The following is a 20432-nucleotide window of genomic DNA, read 5'->3' as shown; positions in this document are numbered from 1 at the left end:
ATTTTACTCATCAGGAACTAACAGGCACTCGCCCGCATCTGCCCGCATCGCAACTAAAGTTCCCCATTTCACTGCTCGCTTCGCTTCCACAACTTTGACAGCAATAGGTGCCTTAGGAACGATAGAGTACTCGCCCAAATTGAATTACGTGACTATTGCATTACCTGAGGACGCCTGGAGGACGCCTGGAGGACGCTGCTAGATGGAACACAGCTGAGAAGCAAATAAGCGCTGGAGAGGGAGTACACTCCAGCCACGCTCCGCGTCTAAATCCGTGAGGCTTAGTGGTATATATTGAATCGCCGTATATATTCACGCTTATCGTTCAACTGGCACACTCCTATCCACACCCGCTAAGCAAGCTACACATGCCTACTTCAACTCAATAAACTTGGAATGGCTACGGATATGTGATTAGAACGACGCATGTTTCGTCAGCTGGTTTGCCGGGAATGAGTGTCAGCTATCCGAAATACTACCGGAAATTAATCAGATTCTCAATATGGCTGGAATGTGGTTAAATTGACTATGAAACACGCGTACACCTTATTTAACCAATGGTATCCCCCGATCAATCCTATCAAGCACCCTGAGACGGCTCGGGACAGTCACCGTACCTTAAAGTCGGCCAAGGATGAGGGTGCACCCTAACGAATTCACAATGATTCAAAGGTATAAATACACGCTGCGTATACGCCGTAATGACCTTTCCATGATTTTACAGACTTTCATTTATGCGGAAGAGATGTCAATTTACGTCAATGTCAAGACATTTCACGTTCACAGGAACGGTAATGAAAATGAGTGACAGGCAGAATTTCCATTGACTATAAATTACGCGCATTCTATTCTCTCTTCTCCATCTCAAACTCTCACCTTTTCACAACACAACACTCGTTACAATGAAATTTTCAGTCGTCGCTCTCATGGCCCTCAGCGCCTCTGTTCTCGCTGCTCCAGTGGAGGTGGGTTGTATCTAGTTGCTGTCACTACAGTCTAACTTTTGCACAGAACATCAGCGCTATCAGCCAGACCAACAAGCGTGGATTGATCGACATTGACGCACTCATCAACATTCTCTCCAACGAAAGCCACAGTCATCACGGTTACCACAAGCGTTCCGATGATGAACTCATCGACGTCGATGCTTTGGTTAACGCCCTCTCAAACGAACAAGTCCACAAGCGTGGAGGTTCTCTTATCGACATCGACCTCGTCCTCAACCTCCTTTCAAACCTCAAAGGACACAAACGTGGTGATGGCCAATTAATCGACATCGACGCTGTTGTCAACTTGCTCTCAAACTTGGAAAGTCACCACTTCAAGCGTGGTGGTCAATGGCAACACAAGGAAGCTCACTACCAGGATGGTAAACTCATTGACGCCAACGTTGTCGCAAACATACTCACTAACCATCACAAGCGCGGTGGTTCTCTGATCGACATTGACCTCATCATTAACCTCCTCTCAAACCTCAAGAGCCACAAGCGTGGCGGGGAGTTGATCGACATTGATGCAGTTATCAATGCTCTCAACAATCAACAAAGTCACTTTAAGCGTGACGGCTCTCTGATCGACATTGACCTCATCGTCAACCTCCTCTCAAATCTCAAGAGCCACAAGCGTGGTGGGGAGTTGATCGACATTGACGCCCTTATCAACATTCTCTCCAACGAGGAAAAAAACAGTCATGGTCATGGTCACGGTCACCACAAGCGCGGCGGCGAGCTTATCGACGCCAATGTTGTCGCCAACGTTCTCAACAACAGCCATAAGCGCGGTTTTATTGATATCGACGCTCTCGTTAACGTCGTGGGGAGTTGATCGACATTGACGCCCTTATCAACATCCTTTCCAACCAACAAGGTCACTTCAAGCGCGGTTTGATTGATATCGACGCTCTCGTCAACGTTCTTTCAAACCTCTCAGGCCACAAGCGCAGCGGTGGATTGATCGACATTGACGCTCTTATCAATATCCTTTCCAACAAGGAGAAGTCTCACGGTTACCACCACAAGCGCGGTGAAGACTGTCCAGAAGACCAGCAAGGTGGTCAAGATGGTCAATGGAGCACCCACCAAGATTCTTCATACGAGCAACACAAAGATTCTTCATACGAGCAACACAAGGATGGCTCATACGAGCAACACAAAGACGGCCAATGGAACGGTAACCAAGATGGCTCTTATGACCAGAACCAAAATGGCTCATACGAAGTGAACAAAGATGGCTCATCTGAACAAAACAACAGCGGCTCTTACGAGCAAAACAACAGCGGTCAATGGGGTGACGATCAATCCTGTGGTGACAACTGCGGTGATGGCCAATGGGGTGAAAACAACGGCGGAGACAAGAACAAGGACGATGCCGACTGTGATGAGAACAAGGATGACCAATCTGGCGGAAACAACGGCGGCTCATGGGGTGAAAACAACGGTGGCTCATCCAACAACAACAACGGCGGCTCATGGGGTGAAAACAACGGTGACTCATCCAACAACAACGGTGGCCAATGGGGTGACGACCAATCCTGTGGCGACCACTGTGGACCAGAACCAAAATGGCTCATACGAAGTGAACAAAGATGGCTCATCTGAACAAAACAACAGCGGCTCTTACGAGCAAAACAACAGCGGTCAATGGGGTGACGATCAATCCTGTGGCGACAACTGCGGAAGCAGCGGTGGCCAATGGGGCGACAAGCAATCAAACGATGACAACGGCGGTGGCCTCCTTGATTTAGATCTTGGCGCAAACATTCTCTCCAACATTTTGAAGCGTGGCGGCTCTCAGCCTTCTCTCATCGATGTTGATGCTGTCGTCGACGCCCTCTCAAACATCAAGACCCACAAGCGCGGTGGCCAATTGATCGATATTGATGCTCTTATCAATATCCTTTCCAACCAACAAAATCACTTCTAATGTTGCAGATAATTCTAATTTTTCTCGAGTTTCAGTAATTACGGAAAATTTGCTTAAGTCTAAATTCGGAATACACAATTTATATCTCACTTTTTTTTGTATATGTCAAACTTATAAACGATCATTATAACTTTAAATACTGTTTAGACAATCTGAACTATTCTGTGCTTAGGGTTTGTCTTAAATTTTGCTCTACTCATATTTATTTAGTTAAACAGAATTAGTCTCTTATTATGGTATCTAACGATGTATTATAAGAACAAATTGTTTGATAAAAAAAAAGCGTTGTGTTAATCAAGTAAACTGTAATGGGTTTATTTTGCGCCACCAATCATCCAAATCCTTTTCGTTGGCTGTTTGTAGGATATAAGAGTTAGACTGTGAGTATATTGTAAACGTGTTTTTTCTTTGTAAGAGCTCTTCAACCTCTTTGCTCCTCTCCAACTTGACTGACGACAGATTGACTACACCAACCTCATCCAACTCATTCGATGATGTATAGATGTACAACCAAGGTCTCTTCAAAACGAAGAATCGTCTAGACCAGCTGTCATTATGTGCATCTGTAAGATGCAACATATATCCAGCTTTTGATCTTGAATCTGATCGCGGTTGCAATGTGACTGTTGGTGTATATCCAAGATCCAGCGGTGTCAATGGTTCATTTTCATTCTCTAGACCGATTGGATCGCTCACTGAGACGATAGTTGGTCCTCTTGCTGTTTCTTCCCAACATTGCACTACCTTCTTCGCAAGCTTATCAGCATCTTCTGTATTCGTCCTCTTGATTGTTTTTGAATTTCCTATGGCGTTCATCACTGATTTTGTAGCTTGAACGTCTGCAATCAATTTCTCGCGCTTCTTCAAAGCATCGAAATCTTCTACTAGGGATATCCCCCTAACTTTCCAGCCGCCGAGATTCTCTTCTCCTCTGATGTATCTGCCATTGGTATCTGTTCTCCACAACGCCTTGGCCGATCGTGATGGGTGTGGACTCATTTTCAAGGTGAATAGCGAGCTGGTTTTATGGAGTAACTTAGTTGAAGATAAGAATGACATGAGTTTTGATGGCCCGCTGCTGTCTCTGCCGTAAATGTTGACTGCCACATCCATCGCAAATGATGCACTCTCTTCGCAATTCTCAATATCGACTCTCCATTTCAGTCTCATTAAAACACGATGACCACTTCCAGTAACTCTATTGAGGTATAAGGCGTCATGCCTACCAGAATCCCATCCACAAGTGACTGTAAGATGAGATGACCCATCGGCATTGTATCGTGGTTCTTGGTGCTTGGGAAGTGGTATATCTATGTCACCACTGGAAGAGCTTTCATGCAAACGACCTTTAGAATCAAGGAGGCGAATATCACCCAAAGAAAGCTTGTTCACACGCCTCCAACGCAATTGCCGACCAGACTGATGACTCATAGTGAGCACAATTCTTCTTTGAAGACCCTGTCTCAAACTGAAGCTACCAGGATCAAGTGATCCGTTTGAAGAGACTTGAACTGGTTTGTATTCCCCGCTTGCATCCAACTCCTGGACTTGCAGCCAAGTTGAGATGTCGTGCTTTTCTTCATGAAGCAACTCAACTTCTGATTTGCGACCAGATGATGACATTGACATATTCTTAGAATGTCTTCCAACTTTTGGGGACAGTCTAGCTTGCTCTCTCGAGATGTCTGAATTTTGCAGACCATCCATAAACGAGGGTTTAACTGCTGCAAAGAATCTGGCATGGTTGTCAGAAATGTAATTCTAAGCCAAATTTACCCACTCTATTGGTGCATAGTCGTTGCACAAATACCGAGCCACATCTTCAGTGACAGTGAAAGAGATCGTTTTGCGCAACTTGAGGTCAGTCGAATCGCCATCACCAAGATCGGCAACAGCAGAAGAGAAAACATCCTCAATGTCAGCATTTGGGCCGGCAAACGATGTCAGGCGGATTTGACAGTGTATGCTGCCAAAGTCTTTGGAGGTAAGTCCACGAACATGGTCAACCATGATTGCGAGGCTTATCTTTGATCCGATTGGAATATGTGTATCTATGATTTGATTGATGCTTGGTGATTTAATCATTCCTGGTGCCTGTGATAGCGTTGCGGATGTTGAAGAGCGTGGAGTGAGAGTGCCACTACTGACAGTATCATTTGGACTACTATTTGCAGGTGGTATAACCGATGCTATTCTCAATTCAACCTTACATGAACCAAGCGCTTCTGTGGTGTATCTGCAGAATATTGGAAGTTGGTATGAAATGGATTTCTGCCTCAATATTGGCGAAAGCGATAAAAGTGCAGACTGTCTCTTATGTCAGATTATTATTGTTACTAATAAATCCTACTTACTCCAATAAATGAATACTCTGGTGGGTCTTGAGAGTAGAAGGGCTCAAGTGTTGCAAAGTGCTGACTGACGTTCGGTCTGTCGATAAAGAGAGTAACATTTCGCATTCTCTGAAGCTGCTGATGAAGTCTCTCCAGCGACCACAAATAAACGCTATTGTTCTTTCTGTCAATCACTTTAACGGCAATGACAGGCTTGAATGCGTTTGTGGTGGATGTAGATTTGCTAGAAACTTCACCGAATTCCCCAAGTCCAGCAATGGTTTCTAGTGCTGATTGTGGAAAGGATAGGGCTCCCCCAGCATCCACCGTCAAATTATATGAAACACCAGTCATAAGCTCGTTGCTCTGTGATTTGTCAGTAAGAATTGATTCTACTGAGACTCTAACCACCCACCATTACATTAGCTTCTTTCACAAATACAGCGTTAGTGAGGGCAGCTTCAGCCATAGCCACTCTTCTTAACCGCTTCCATTTTGCCAAAACGTTATTTATATGCTCAACCTCTTCATCACTGAACAAAGCTGGCTCAAAGCTTTCGTTAGAGTTGCGGCGTTTGTATTCCTTGTGCTTGCGAACCATCATAGTCATTTGCTTCTGGTATAGTTGAAGCCTTTGAGCCATTTTGTCATTCTGAGCTTTGATAATGTCTACATCTTGTTTTGGTATATTTTCGACCTTGCTATTGACATCCGAATCAAGAGCATTTGATGGGTCGATACTGGTATCATCAGTGATAGTTTCGCCAGACAATAAGCGACCGTTGCTTGAGTCTCCAAATTCACTATCACCATCTAACATACTCATTCTCGATTCCGGGCGGGCTTTTCGAACGGTACGAATTTTTATCAGATCCTCGTATATTTTGTCCAAATCTTCGTCATTGTAATCGTCAAAGTTAACACCTGATTTTTCAATAGCCTCTTTCCTTGCTGACTCCCAATCGAAGGTGTGCGCGAAACTTTCAGATGGTGATCCTGACCTCATATTATGTGAGTCATCCGGTGCAGAAAGCGCTTCTAACTCAGCAGCTGTCATGCTAAGGTTCATCCTTGATGCTCTTGTCTCACGAGCTTTTCTAACATCTTCTGGATGATTGAATCTGAATACGTGGTACTCTCCTAATATGATGCGGTATCCTGAAAAAAGCTTATGTGGTACACCAGCTTCAAGTTTGTTGCCATTGACCATAACCATGGCTTCAGGGAGAGGTGATATATGAACGCTTCCTCCCTCGTTAATGAAAACACAGTGTTCGTCTAGGATTGTGTGACCAGAAAGCTTAATCTCGCACGCTTTCTCTGATTCCATGTTACCGACGAGCATTTGACCTGGTCTGATTTGATAAATTAAACACTCACTCATGAGGGGGTCTTCATTGAGGTTGACAAGATGAGGCATCTTCTTTGGTGTACTCACACCAACACCCTTTTTGTCAACAGTGATACCGAGATCTTCGAGTGCTTTTTCTCTTTCAACTTGGATCTCTTGAGTCTTTTGGAGCTTCTCCTCCCAAGTTTCGTTGAGAGAGCTCATAAGCTTTTCAGACTGCTCCATTTGATCTTGCAAGTTGGCTTTAGAGACCTCTTTAATCTCACCTGTATGACTCTTGTACTGGACCATTTGCTTTTCTGGAGGAACAGATGGATCGAAGGTTGATTCTTGAGAAGCGCCAGCAGCTCTCACACGCAAGGCGTCGAGTTCTTCTTTAAGTTCACGAATGAGCTTAGCGTTTGGATCTTCATTAACAATAGCCTTGTTTTTAATTTTTTTAGCTTGATCGGCGTAACGAAGTGTACTGAGAGTCTCTTCATAATCTGCAGGCGATATTGCGGCAATCATAGCAGTCTTTGAGTTACCACCGAGGTTGTCTTTGAGCAACCAGGTGAGGACAGAGTCACGATAGGGTACAAAGTCTTCGGGACGCTTCTTCTTTCCCTTGACAAGGTTATCTGGTGTACCAGAGGCTTGTGCAAGTGCTGCAATGACCTTACCAAGCGTAGTCAGAGATTTGTTGATGTTTGCACCTTCTTTAAGACGTTGACCAGTTGCACCAGTTGAATTTGCTCGCTCTGAGCCAGCCAAGTCGACCAAAGAGATACGACTGACCTTCTCACCTTCCATACCTGTATCAACGTCCATGCGCTTTTGAGTGAGAATGAGAGTGAAAACACCATGTGAACGTGAAGAAGTTGCATTCATTTGAGTAGCAGCAACTGTACGTGCCTGGGGAGTGTAAGGAGAGAGTTACAGCTAAAAGTATCCCCCACCTTGTTACCTTCATCCATCATATTCATCATTTCGTCATAAGAATTTACAGCGAGTTTGCTCAAGTCTTCGACGTAAGGGCCAAGATTAGGATGCTCTCTAACCTTAAGATTGTTCATATTGCGTGGATTGAGGAGGTCTTTGACTTTTTCATTGTAAATTTCCATATAAGAGCATTCAACAGTGAAACCGAGATTTGGGTTGCGATTTGAAGCGATCCGCGTGAATAGGGATTCACAAGTGAGGGGTATAATACCTTTGTCTTCTCCATAGCCCATCATAGAGTAAGACTTACCGGAGCCAGTTTGGCCGTACGCAAAGATACAACAATTGAAGCCCTGGAAAGCGTGTTCAAGGAGTTCATCACCGAGATCGTCGTATAGTGTCTGCTGAGACGCGTACGTGGGCTCGTCTTTGGGACCTGCAGACCAATATGACTTATCAAAGGTGAAATTCATCGTCTTCTTCGCAGTGGATTTCTCGCCAACCGCTAAAGCACCAGGAGGAGGAGGATCGAGGTATGTGTGATTACCTTCCATGCGTATAAGTCCTTTGGCACCCCTTGAGACTTCTACGGGGGTTGTGAGATAGTGGTGATGTCGGTTATAAACGCACCTCTGCTATTTAGAGGTCTACATCGGACTACAACTCTGATGTTGCCCGACATTTGAAGGCTTTGTATATCGGTGGTGGTGGTGGTGGTGGTGGTGGTTGGGGATTAAGATGTTTGATCAAGAGAAATCGGCTTGGAAATACTCAAAGCTATTAAATTGAGTTGATGACTAGTAATTCAATAGCAGCCTCCTTCAATTCGAACGGTGATGGACTTATTTAGAGGATTCCTACAGCGATTCAAATATCAATCACTAGGCGGAGAACAGGATGCAGAGGCTGCAGAGGCCAATACTACAGATTCCACTTCAACGAGACTGCAGATACCGACATTTTTCTGCTTAGGGATATCGATGCTTTTACCCTGGAACATGCTCATTTTAGCGCTGCCTTTCTTCAGTGACGTCATTTCCTACGATTTATTCCCTTCTGCGCTATCTGCTGCATTCACTCTACCCAACTTCCTCACTTTGGCATTTGCGACTCTCACCCACACCGGCTCCGATATGGATACGCGGGTGAAGAGGTCCTTAATGCTTATGACTATTCCTTTAGCAGCGTTAGGATTCTTAGCTTACATCTCAGCCACCTTTAAAACTCAGTTCCTCTTTGGGGCTGTGTTGGGGTGCGCAATCAGCATTGCTATCGGCGTTGCTTATTTGCAATCTGCAGCTACAGCTCTTGCTAGCTTGTACGGTCCAGCACACCTCAAAGCCATCTTTACAGGTCAGGGTATTGTAGCCGTCATAGCTTCACTTTTCCAGTTGGTTCTCCAATTACTTTCCAATAGCAGCGAGGGCGACACGGCAACTGCAAATGCGCTCACCATGTTCATTTCATATCTTACCTCTACCCTAATTCTGGTGGTTTCTGCAGCCCTCTTCTACCACCTCTCAAAAACGATCACCTTTATCGAATTGGTGTCGAATAATAAACTTAAAACACCATCCAAGCATCCCTTCGAGCTTATGAAGCAGGTGAATGCTCGTGTTTGGCAATATGGCTCAGCAGTCATGCTCGATTTCGCTGTCACTTTAGCCGTATACCCAACAGTCACAGTACTCGTGAGATCTTCACAGCCTATAGAATCACAGCCATCCCTTCTCCATGCTTCATACTTCCCCTTGATTCACTTCCTTACTTTCAACTTATCAGATCTCGCAGGTCGTGCTCTTCCATCGCTAGAGCTGCCTGACAGATTTAAGCCAGACACAATCAAGACTATCCACCCCACATCCTCGAAAGTGTTGAATACAATTTCAGCTTGTCGTGTCATTTTTATTCCCCTCTTCTTAGCTTCTAACATACCTAACACGGCACCATCACTGGTAAAAAATGACGCTGTTTTCTTCACCCTGGTTGTACTCTTCGGTTTGACGAATGGATACACTGCCACCAACGTTTTTACAGCAGGCACCAACGAGCAATTCAACACAAATCTCAATAATCCGCTTTCTATTCCTGGTAATGAACAGCACAATGCTAAAGACATCGGAGCTAGCGTGTTGGTTTTCTATCTCACAGCTGGTTTGAGTACAGGCAGTATTCTCTCATTCATTGTGCCTACATTTGTTAAAAGCATAAATTAGTAGAATTGTAATAAATACAATGAACATTTTATATACCATTCGTCATGATATTCTGGTTGTTTAGAGTTTTCGTACGTTCCTCATAGAGCTGTTTAATATAAGTCACCTTGTCTCCATACTTGATTTCATCCCCACTCTCCTTGACAGCTGTGACGACTTGATCTATAATAGTATAAGGCAGCCACTGACCATGGGCACTGGAAGAAAACTTAAGCTTGGAGTTAGCCTGTTCGAGCACTCTGACGCAAGTGTTGAGTGCATCGTTGAGGAGGTCAAATTTGAAGTAGATGCGTATGAGTTCAGGAGCGAGATGCGATACGAACATAGACAGCAGCCATGACGGAACACCGTCAAATGACCTATCTACTTCGAAAAGATGCTCAAGTATTGCTACTCTGTATTTTCCATGTGTACGCTCCAATTTGTCGTGCTTCTCAAGCGATCCTCTCAGATAGTTCCACGCACGTTCAGCCACACTACCGTGCCAGCTAGATGCAGATTCGTCAAGTAATATCCATTCGCCGACATCGGATTCACTGTGGTATGTTAGCAAGGAGAGCCTAACGAAAAAAAGATCAAAGGATCAAGACCATAACGTACTCTGCATATTCGCCCAGCTTCGATAGCTGAAGACACCTGCTGGATAGATTCGTAAAGATCCCTGTCATGTCTACGTCCAGAGTGCGCGCTGTAGCAATAGCGACTGAGAATAAGCCACGTTGTGTAAAAAGTGCGACTATATCCTCAGGAGCCATTGACAGATTGGCATGTGTAAGCTCTGGGAATTCTTGCGCTAGTTGAAGACGAGCCAAGACGAGAGTGTAATCATGACGAATATCCTCTATTCTAACTATCTCTAGCGTTTTACTTTCATTGTTAAACTCTGATTCAGGAATGTGCGTCGTCAGCCTTCTTCTCTTGCGAATCTGAGTAAATGCGTAAGATTTATAGGAATACCATCAACAAGTTGAGTTACTCACATTCGATACACTCTCTGGCGTCACTGGGAGCACCACCCACGCATTCTTTGGATTGACAAGTGAAAGTGCATTAACGGCACTAAGATATGCTCTTGCTTGGAGTGTTGCAAGCTCTCCAAATTCACCAGGTCGACAAGGGATTTCTGCAAGTCTGCGACCGTGTTGATACATGATAGCACCAGCTGGTGTTGTGTTAGATTGACAACAGTAGATTGACCTATACTATAACTCACCATCTCTAAAGTTACCTCTGAATATGTAATACGAGTAGAGTATCTGGTAGTAGTTCGGTCTGTCCAACGCATCAGAATTGCGAGCCTTGAATGACAAAGTGCGTTCGAGTTCAGGTTGCAGAGAAGTGAACGGGAATTGCACCAATCTTGCAACATCTCCCGTCTCACACATAGCGGACACGAGATATCTCAAACATTCGTGCTGGATGTCTACGTATGGGATAGCCATTAACGTTGTATAGCTCTCTTCATATTTTCCAACACTAGCTTGAGATCTGAACAGCTTGTTCCAAAGTGCGCTAGAATCAACACCCTCTTCGTCTCCTTGAATCACTTCATCAAGAGCATACTGAGCAAAGTGTGATATATATTCGTCAAATTGAGCTGCTTCGAAAGTTACGGTAACATGTTCATAAAACTTTGCAAGCGAGTCGACACCTTTTGGTAAAACTGCTTTGAGTGTCTCATCGTTAGACATCATGCCACTTGCAGCCACTTCAAATTCTCCTTTGGCTTGTTCAAATTCGCAGTTCTCGACTTTAGCCAGAGCATCAATGTAAGACATCCCCGCGCTGCCTGGCCAGAACTGAACATAATCATTGACGAGATTATGCCATCCACAATCAAAAAGCATCTTGCCAAACTTAGTATCAGCAGCGTTGCACTCAACAAAGTTAGCATCGATGAGCAAATGAATGTGCTTAAGGAAGTAGTTAGCAGCGTGTGTAATTGCTCGTGGTGTTGGTAAGTAGGTGGCTGCACTGTCATCCTCGAACAATGATACACCAGATATCAGTGCGTACGAAGGTGTGCGTAGTATCGCATGAATGAGTGAGCTAGCTGGGAGTTTTGGATAATGCTCGAGTGACGATACATTGGCAACGTACATAGCGCCAAATTGGTTTGTAAGGCCGTCATCCGCTTTGTTACCCTCTTCATTAGGGTAGTTTGGCTCTTCAGAAACGCCTCTAAGAGCGATCCAACGAAGAAGCGCACTTCTGTGGAATACATTAAGCGTGCGATTCATAGCTGACTCTGGATCGCTACCCAAGAGGTCACATGAATCGACAAACAAAACAAGTATCATTAGATCTCTTGACAGGGTGTAGCGATCTTTGAGCTGATTTATGAGTGTAGAGGAGACGAGAGTCTTTGAGAGGTCATCGGTAAGCGTCGACTTATTGGTAGTAGATTCGTCAAACGTGTATCCGACGTCCGTCAAAATCTCTATTGCGCTGTCTAATGCGACTAAGAAAGCATCCACGTTACTTGTAACTGTTTCTTTTGCGCTTTGTAAGAGAGTTTTGGTGTTTGGATCCACAGTGGCATCCTGTGTAACGTTTTTCCATAGATCCCTCAATAATGCTTCTGGAGAGTCGTTGAGATGGTTAGTTGCCATGTATAAGATGTCATCTTGGATATTTCTCAGTTTATCCAGTGATATTAATTGAATGAGTGATCTGGCTAGCATAAAAACACGCAAAACAGACTCTCTGCTCTCACGAGAAACGAGCTCCTCAGAGCAGAATTTTTCAACCGTGGACTCTTCTAACTCGAGGAAATCCCTCACAGCATCCGAAGAGACGTTGGGATCAGTGATACGACGAATAGTCTGACATTGATCCTCTATAACTGGAGCAGATATAGCTTCAGATTGTATGACCAAGATTTGTTGAGGTTGCTGAGCGTGTATAGCCAAATGCAAAGGCAGTTGAGCGCGACCATGAGTCTCACCGACGAGAGATGCGAATCGCAACCACTCAAACTTGACCTTCTGCTGGTGTTCTTCGGTTCTTGGGACACCAGAAGCGGCATCATACTCAAGCTGAATGTGACATCCAACCACATCAGCGGAGTGTTGAGCGAGGTTATCGTAGACTGGAGGATCAAGCAATTTTTCTGGTCTGTTCTCTGGTGCAATCTCGTTGATAATTAGAGACGTATACTCGACAATAGCGCGAGAGATAGTCAGAGGACTGAAAGCACCTGGAGTGAAAATGACATCAAGGAATATGTCAGGGATGGAAGTACCCGCAGCTGCGCTCAAAACGTAATCAGAGAAAGCTGCAGGATCGAGGGGTGTTATAGGTGCTTGTGTAACAACCTCCCATGAAGCTGGAGTAATTTGAGATGGCATATCAGTCGTAAGTTCATTGAGAAGAGTGTGCTTGATGAGAGGAATACCAGATTTCTCATACAGAGCCCAGAGTTTAGGTTGACCATGGTTAATAATGCACATATCGTGCAATTCCAAGCCAGGTTCACTTGTGCGCTCAGCAATCAGGTTAAGCTCACCCAAACCAGCGTTTCTATTGATTTCGAAGGAGTAAATGTAGAAGCCAGGAGTTGCATAGTCTGGGAGATGAACAGATATGAAACCAATACCATCATCATCATCGATATCTGTAGAGTAAGTGGTCAAGAGCTTGCGTGGATCGCCAGGAATAAAATCGTATTGATCACCCAGGGCAATTGTTCTGATGCAAGATCTGTGAATCAAAGACCAAACGCGTAATTTTCTATCTCTTGAGAGGGTGAAAGCGAAAGCAGAGTTCTCAGTGATGTGAGATGAGACAGAGATAATTTGAGTGGGAGGACCAATAGCAGAATTAGCGTAGGAGGAGAAAGGGTTTGGGAGGAAAGATTTGACAGACGATAAGATGGAAGAGTGACGCATTTGAGATTCCGACCATTGAGTTTCATAATAACTAACTAGACCCATACCAAGTAGGGTTCTATCGCCTCTAGGTTGTTCGCAGAGGACTAGAGTACCATCAACCAAACCCAACAACACTGAATTCAAGTCAACTGGGTTAACAGTTGAAATCTGCGATGAATCAGATTCCACAGAGTTGAGAATGTATTCAGTTGCCCAACCATCAGGAAGATTTTCAGAGGAAGGTGAATTGAGTACGAAAAGAGGTACAGACAATCTGAGTAAAGCGGAGGATTGAGTGACGAGTAACAAATGAACGGATTCAGCTTCATCGTCGTAGAATAAACCAATTGTAGGTATAGCGGGTGAATGTAGATTTATCGATAAAGAAGGTGCTAATGGAGGTATACTAGATAATACTAAGGTTTTGTAATTATTTGATAATCTACCAATTAACAAATGATGATCGTGTATTGGATGAGGAATTGAAATCGCAAAGTTGGATTGCTCATCTTCTGGGTAATTTAAATCCAAATCGTTTTGAGTTGATAAAGGTAGCGCGTATTCCACTGGCAAAGGAGTTAAAGATGAATTATTAGCTGTGCTTGTCGCCAGCATTTTATCGTCGTGATGGTTCAAGCGATACCAAAGATTTATAATTTATTTGATTTAAATGGAACAAGACTAGAAATCATCTCCACCGCCACCGTCATCAAAATCACCACCGCCTCCATCGTCATATCCATCTTCATACGCGTCTTGCTGGGATTCATCAAACTCATGAGCTAAGAATGCACCACCAAGCATTCCAGCACCTAAACCACCAGCCATTGGAAGCATACTGCCCATTCCTCCTCCTCCACCGCCCATTCTTTTACTTGGTCGTTGCTGTTGTACATCTAAGTTATTGTTAATAAGAATTAAAAGGTTTTTTTTCTTCAAATACTAACACATTGGTTGCTGTGGTTGCATATAAGGTTGTTGTTGCTGTGGTTGCATATAAGGTTGTTGCTGTGGATATGACTGTTGCTGTGGATACATTGGTTGCTGCATCGGTTGCTGTTGCATATATCCACCCTGTCCATAACCCTGTGGCCTCGATGACGATCCCAATCCCAAAAATGACTTTATTTTACTAGATTTTGATTCCTTTTGGGGAATATACGGTGATGATCCTCTAGGCTGCGGTGATGGCTGTGATTGTGGTACTGGTGGTTTCTCCTCATAAGGTGATGCTCCCGGTGGTGGACCTGGTGGCGGTGCAAACGATTTATTAGAATACTCAGCATCATCAAGTGGATGATGCCAAATTGAAACCGGTGGCTCTTTACGCACGTCAACCCAAAAATTTCTTTGATATTGCGGATCAAAATCCTCTATCCATCCCTCTGGTAATGGTCTTCCATCCGCTGACATTTTGATGATGATGGTACTGGAATGAAATCATTGCAATCTATACCTTACTTTTATTGTAATTTTCAATTAGAAACTTATTAGCTCAGCACTATCTTCCTGAAATATCACCAGAAATTTATTATTCATCATAATTGAATTTTATGTAAAAGAAATTCAGCTCCAAAAAAAGGGTTCGACAGGGATTTGAACCCTGGACCTCTCGCAAATTGGTGTCCCAAAGCGAGAATCATACCCCTAGACCATCGAACCGATAGCATTAAGGCTCAAAATAAAAGACCATATCGGCTTTTATTACTCGTTGAAAATTCAGAAAAGCCAATTTTTAGTGTTATCCACTTAATTATAATGTGCCTTAATTCACCGAAATTTTTTTCATAATCACTTTTTGCGAATAGTTTCGAATCCCGTAAACTCCACAAATAATCTCTTAAAGCCTGGAAAAACGTATTGATTTGTTTCAGCAATTGTTTATAGATGAAGGTTTATTTTAATTTTGTTTTTATATACATTATGTACAATTATTGTTGACATGCTGTGTTTTGAACCGAAACATGAGCAAATAACAAAGGCGAGAAAATATCCTTAATGATAGCGCTCAGCGTGACTACCTATCTGTTAGAGAACTAATCATTTAATCAGATTTGAGGAACTATAATTAACCATACAGTATGCTTTAATGATCTTATCTTTCCAATTTACGGTGGCGATGGATCAGATAGAGCTAGTTAAAAGATAAGAAATGACGTAGATGGGATATAATCCGAAATTCTCTGTCAAAATAATCACAGACATCCGTCACAGTGCCCAAAAGTGGGAAATGCCTATTGAATCAGCTAGGTAAGTTTGAATTGTCTTCTGATTATTTGACCAAAATTTCATTCAGTGATGCTGAATTTGACAACATCTAGTGTTTCAGTGAAAAGAAAACGAGACAAAAGAAATGAAAGTCACAAACGCACTCCAAGGAGTGAAAAGGTCTAACACTACCACTACTACTTATGCATACGTGTAAAGGACACAACGAAGACTTGCCTTGCAAATAAACCAGTAATGTAATTATTTGTTTCAACAGAAAGCTGTCTTGAAAATCAGGGCTTTTCCGAGCCAATTATACTCGGCGAAAAAAATATATACCAGAAAACATTTCCCAAAATGAGTTGATTCAACTCTTAAAAATTTTACCTTCCCAATGGAAGAGGAAAAACTATTCGGTTACCGGGAATCGAACCCGGGTCTCCAGAATGAGAATCTGGGAGGATAGCCCCTACCACATAACCGATGATGTCCTACTGTGGGTTGTAACCACTGCGCTAATTACTTGTTGATTCGACTCACGTTCTTTCTTCAGTCATTACAAAACCTTTACGATTATGGTTAGGCTCTAAAAATTTCTAAACGCAAAAGGCTTAATGCTGGAAAGACTTTTTAGAGAGTATTAAACCAATCAATTTCCGCCAAGCTGCCAGATATGTGAAAAATGGCAGTGTTCCCTCACCATTTGTGCTCCCATTGCTTAAAGCTGACTCGCTACGAGTTCTTCAAAAACCAGCTCAGCACCCACCCGCACGCCTCCGGTAGCTACACGTAGTTACCTCCCAATTTACGGCACACTTGCCAAGAACCGCATCCCTTTGAGTCACTACAATCGTCAGCTTTCAATGCACAAAAAGTATAGATAGGCGATGATTACTAATCGTTGTAACGCTTTTGACTGTATACTATGATTTCTATCTATCTACAGTGACGTAGAAGAAAGGAATCGCAAAGTTTCTTGAATATTGACTTCGAGCTGATAATCTCACCTTGTGTAACCAGAAGAAATTTCCGCACATACTTCACTGCTCCTCTTAGAGTTGAAGGAAATAATCGCATAAAGGGACAGACGGTCCAGCCGCTAAGCTCAGCTCTGGACATTTGCCTATCACGAAGTCATACCGCTCTAAAATCGTCTTAATTGACAGCCCTAAATGCAGGATTTACAGATTGGATGATACGATAGCACACAGGATCTTTATGTGTGGATAGCGTATACCAGCAAGATCGATGTTACGGATAAATTGACCGCCCTTGAAATAATGTTCGAATAGAGCAATTCTACGTACGCAACGCACAAAATATACCAGCACTAGACGAGGTTCAAAGCCTCAAATAACTCACCAAATACAATGATCTGGATGGATCTAAGAAGTATCGATGGGCGTAATTTCACGTTATATCGTTGTAATAATATATTTGATTAGCATACAGTGCAGCAAGTACGTCGTAAAATTAATCCATTTCAAAACCGTACAATTTAAATGTTAAATTGGAATCAAGAAAGGTGTAAGTCTATAATAGAGGGTAACGTAATATCAAGAGAGTGTGAAGCAGCAAGAATCCAGGAAGGTGGGAGTTGAAGTGAGAGTGAACGTGTAGATAAAAAGGTTTAATGGGACAATTCATGGCCACCATTAGGATTGGTTTCCTTTGGAGATGACTTGTGATCATCCTTGTGATCCTCATCGGCCTCAGAGTGGCTATCGCGCGCATTTTCATTTAAATCTCCATTTGCATGGGTATTTGTACGTTCTGAATCATACGCCAGCACTTCATGGCCGTTTTCATCGAGATCTTCTACTGCGTTTTGGCGCTCATCGAGCTTGAAGTTTTTGAGGAATAAGGAGAGAATGATAGGCACGCAGCCGAAAACGATGGCTGGAATGATGAGTTTGCGCTGATTGTTTGAGAATGCTTGTATCATTTTATCTCTCTGCTCTGTACCGACTGGACCAAGTTTGACAGCGGACATTGGAGCACTGACGTATTTGTTGACTTGTGTTGCACTCCATGATGGGAATTGCTCTGCGATCATCTGTGGAAGGAAAGCAGAATTGATGGCCGAGGAAGCGGATTGGCCAACAACATTACCAATTTCTGCAAAAAGAAGAATGGCAGCGGTAGCAAGAGCCATCTGTTGCTGAGGAACACTGCCCTGCGCACCTACTTGCGTGGCGATTGCAGCGATACCACCACCAGCACCTTGTAAAACTTGCGTCATAACTAGTGCACCGAGATTACGATTGTCACGTGCGTACAACATCAATCCAACACCGAGTAGTCTAATGCAGAGTGCGACAACAACAGACCACTTCCAATTAGGTTTGAAGACAGAGGCAATGATACCCCAAGCAATACCGAAGAAGGTTAAACTAATGTTCTGGCAGTAAGAATAATAGTTAGAGTCGCCGCTCAAACGAGGTTCACCATTCTCTAAATCCGTATACCAATCTACAGCCACAGCCATGTAGTTACTCAGCGTCTGATAAGAAAGGTAAAAGCAAATGAAGTCAAAGAAGTTGATCAGGCACGTGATTACGATGTTGATATTTTTGATGAAGTAGTGTGGAATTATTGGGAAGGAAGCGCATTTCAGTTCCCAGTAGATGAGAGCGGGGAGAATGATGAAACCTCCAACGACCATCGAGGCAGGCACGTAAGCATTGTCCCATGCTAGAAGGGCACTCGTACCAGCGAGAATGATTGGCAAGAAAATGTAGCAGAGAGTAGCGATAAGGAGATATAGACCTATGACATCATGCTGGACAATGAATTGGTAAATGCGTGACTTCCATGGACCAGAAGTGAGTGGCTGGTCCTGATAATTGATTAAACCAGCCTTCTTAGCACGGTATTGGTTCAAGAAGAGAACAAGAATTGCTGGAAGAGAGGCAGGAAGGTAGCAAATAGCTTCCAATCCGAAAGCCCACCTCCAACCTAAACCTGATTTAACGGCACTAATGATTGGAGAGGATAAGGCGAAAAGGACAAAAGTCCATACGTTGATCATACCAGTCCAAAATCCTCTGTAACGGAGGTTTGTATTATCTGCGACAATAATGTTGAGGAGGATTTGGAAGCCGGAGAAGCCAAGTTGCCAGAAAACTTGACCTGCGGCGAGACCTGATACAAGCTTATCAGATGCAGCAGTAACGACATAACCGAGAACAATGAAGAAAAGCGTGACAGTTAGAGCTTCAGGACGACCGATGACATTTGACATTTTTCCAAAGAACGGTTTACCGACAGCAAGAAGAATGGCAGTTGCAGCACCAACTTGATATTGAGCTTGAACGTTATTAGCGTCTGTAAAGGCTTGAGTGAGGAGGGTGTAGTTGGTGTATTGATCCAAATTCATCATGAAAGCAGCAAGACCAAGGAAATAGATGAGGATAACCATCATGGCTTTGTTGGATACTTGCTTGGCAGCTATAGCTTTCAAAGTACCTGCCTGGGTGCCGAATTTGTCTTGTTGGCGAACATTGAGAGGGGGAACATGTGGAGTAGCAGCTTCATCAGCGTAGCCAGGTGGAGGGTTCACTAGGGCGTGTTAGATTTGCTACAATCCAGGCCTTTGGCTCACTTACTCTTTCCAGATTTTATGGGTGTTGGTTGTCTGATTGATAGATGATCTGATTAGGCTGATTTATCTGATAGCGGTTAAAAAATTATCGGATTCAATCGGATTGTAAGGAACGAGATGTTTTTGGGATGAGTAGAGCTAGATGAGTTTAATGGCGGTATCAGATTTTATCGGATTTGATTTGAGTAAGTGTTGCAATTTGTTCCTAGGTACGGTAAAGTGGACGATTCAGGGGGGATTCTAGAAGGGGGAGTGTGCGGGAGAGTGTATAGGAATGAAAAGATGCTCAAAGGATGAATACATCGATATAATGCCCATCTCTAAAGGACGACACCAGGTCCTGCTAAACGTCTTCTTTTGTATAGGTTTTGAATGTTTGGCGTTTGTCAATTAGAATAAATTGATGATTACATTCGATTTATATAATTTCCTATTTAGTTTTTCCTCAATGAAATGACGTATTTACGCGCTGCTTCAGATACGCTGATGACCTGGCCTCGAGACACAGCGATAGAAATCAACGAGGAAGGATTAAATATTTTCGATTATCCAAGTGAGCCTGGGAGCTTTGAAGGGATCAAAGTTTCAACGGAGGAAGATAAGGTTAGAGTCGAGGAAGGTGGTTTATCGTATATAGGGCATACAAAGGGGGAAAAGGACTACAATTATTGCTTGGAATATGATGATGATAGTGGGATAGTTAGGATAATACCAATAAAACACGAGTATACGCTTCAACAGCTGGAGAACGTGGATGATTTCTTGGACAAGGAGCTATTGGATGGATTCCAGGATATTTCAGATGAAGATGATGATCCACCTCAATCATCAATTCCTGTTACAGCAAATACCAGTTCAAATACCCAGCCAATGAGCTTGAATGATTATTTGGGGAGTGAGTTGAGGATTATCCGCTTACAAAGACTAACGCCACCAGACACATCAAATAAAGAAGTCGATGACGTTGTATCCAGTTCAGATGAATCCAACTAATTTTGTACTCCT

General features: G+C 43.3%; 7 protein-coding genes and 2 non-coding genes across 9 annotated transcripts; 3 read left to right on the top strand and 6 right to left on the bottom strand.

The window, feature by feature from the left end:
• Nucleotides 1-926: 926 nt before the first annotated feature.
• J056_002553 (uncharacterized protein) lies at nucleotides 927-2922 on the top strand (the record flags this gene model as incomplete). The annotated part of the gene is made up of 4 exons (XM_009271818.1): nucleotides 927-965; nucleotides 1012-1819; nucleotides 1867-2532; nucleotides 2585-2922. 4 exons carry the CDS (start codon nucleotides 927-929, stop codon nucleotides 2920-2922), a joined length of 1851 nt encoding a protein of 616 aa, XP_009270093.1.
• Nucleotides 2923-3216: 294 nt separating this feature from the next.
• Nucleotides 3217-8209, bottom strand: J056_002552 (Kinesin-like protein; the record flags this gene model as incomplete). The annotated part of the gene is made up of 6 exons (XM_009271817.1): nucleotides 3217-4657; nucleotides 4703-5229; nucleotides 5277-5621; nucleotides 5671-7500; nucleotides 7545-8113; nucleotides 8158-8209. The coding sequence occupies 6 exons, from the start codon at nucleotides 8207-8209 to the stop codon at nucleotides 3217-3219; spliced, it is 4764 nt and encodes a 1587-aa protein (XP_009270092.1).
• Nucleotides 8210-8363: 154 nt separating this feature from the next.
• J056_002551 (Equilibrative nucleoside transporter 1) lies at nucleotides 8364-9743 on the top strand (the record flags this gene model as incomplete). The annotated part of the gene is made up of 1 exon (XM_009271816.1): nucleotides 8364-9743. One exon carries the CDS (start codon nucleotides 8364-8366, stop codon nucleotides 9741-9743), a length of 1380 nt encoding a protein of 459 aa, XP_009270091.1.
• Nucleotides 9744-9771: 28 nt separating this feature from the next.
• Nucleotides 9772-14230, bottom strand: J056_002550 (Nuclear pore complex protein; the record flags this gene model as incomplete). The annotated part of the gene is made up of 4 exons (XM_009271815.1): nucleotides 9772-10279; nucleotides 10344-10669; nucleotides 10724-10905; nucleotides 10957-14230. The coding sequence occupies 4 exons, from the start codon at nucleotides 14228-14230 to the stop codon at nucleotides 9772-9774; spliced, it is 4290 nt and encodes a 1429-aa protein (XP_009270090.1).
• A 66-nt stretch (nucleotides 14231-14296) lies between these two features.
• Nucleotides 14297-15028, bottom strand: J056_002549 (uncharacterized protein; the record flags this gene model as incomplete). The annotated part of the gene is made up of 2 exons (XM_009271814.1): nucleotides 14297-14511; nucleotides 14563-15028. 2 exons carry the CDS (start codon nucleotides 15026-15028, stop codon nucleotides 14297-14299), a joined length of 681 nt encoding a protein of 226 aa, XP_009270089.1.
• A 168-nt stretch (nucleotides 15029-15196) lies between these two features.
• Nucleotides 15197-15277, bottom strand: J056_004908. The gene has a single exon. It is a non-coding gene; the product is annotated as a tRNA-Pro (tRNA).
• A 958-nt stretch (nucleotides 15278-16235) lies between these two features.
• On the bottom strand, nucleotides 16236-16307 carry J056_004907. The gene has a single exon. It is a non-coding gene; the product is annotated as a tRNA-Glu (tRNA).
• Nucleotides 16308-17453: 1146 nt separating this feature from the next.
• On the bottom strand, nucleotides 17454-19745 carry J056_002548 (Siderophore iron transporter 3; the record flags this gene model as incomplete). The annotated part of the gene is made up of 3 exons (XM_009271813.1): nucleotides 17454-19384; nucleotides 19432-19460; nucleotides 19729-19745. The coding sequence occupies 3 exons, from the start codon at nucleotides 19743-19745 to the stop codon at nucleotides 17454-17456; spliced, it is 1977 nt and encodes a 658-aa protein (XP_009270088.1).
• Nucleotides 19746-19913: 168 nt separating this feature from the next.
• On the top strand, nucleotides 19914-20420 carry J056_002547 (uncharacterized protein; the record flags this gene model as incomplete). Its single annotated transcript, XM_009271812.1, has 2 exons — nucleotides 19914-20322; nucleotides 20365-20420. The coding sequence occupies 2 exons, from the start codon at nucleotides 19914-19916 to the stop codon at nucleotides 20418-20420; spliced, it is 465 nt and encodes a 154-aa protein (XP_009270087.1).
• Nucleotides 20421-20432: the final 12 nt, after the last annotated feature.

This window comes from Wallemia ichthyophaga (assembly GCF_000400465.1).
Source record: "Wallemia ichthyophaga EXF-994 unplaced genomic scaffold scaffold22, whole genome shotgun sequence".
In the NCBI taxonomy this organism is placed as follows: domain Eukaryota; kingdom Fungi; phylum Basidiomycota; class Wallemiomycetes; order Wallemiales; family Wallemiaceae; genus Wallemia; species Wallemia ichthyophaga.
This window is presented reverse-complemented; position numbering and strand designations above follow the sequence as displayed.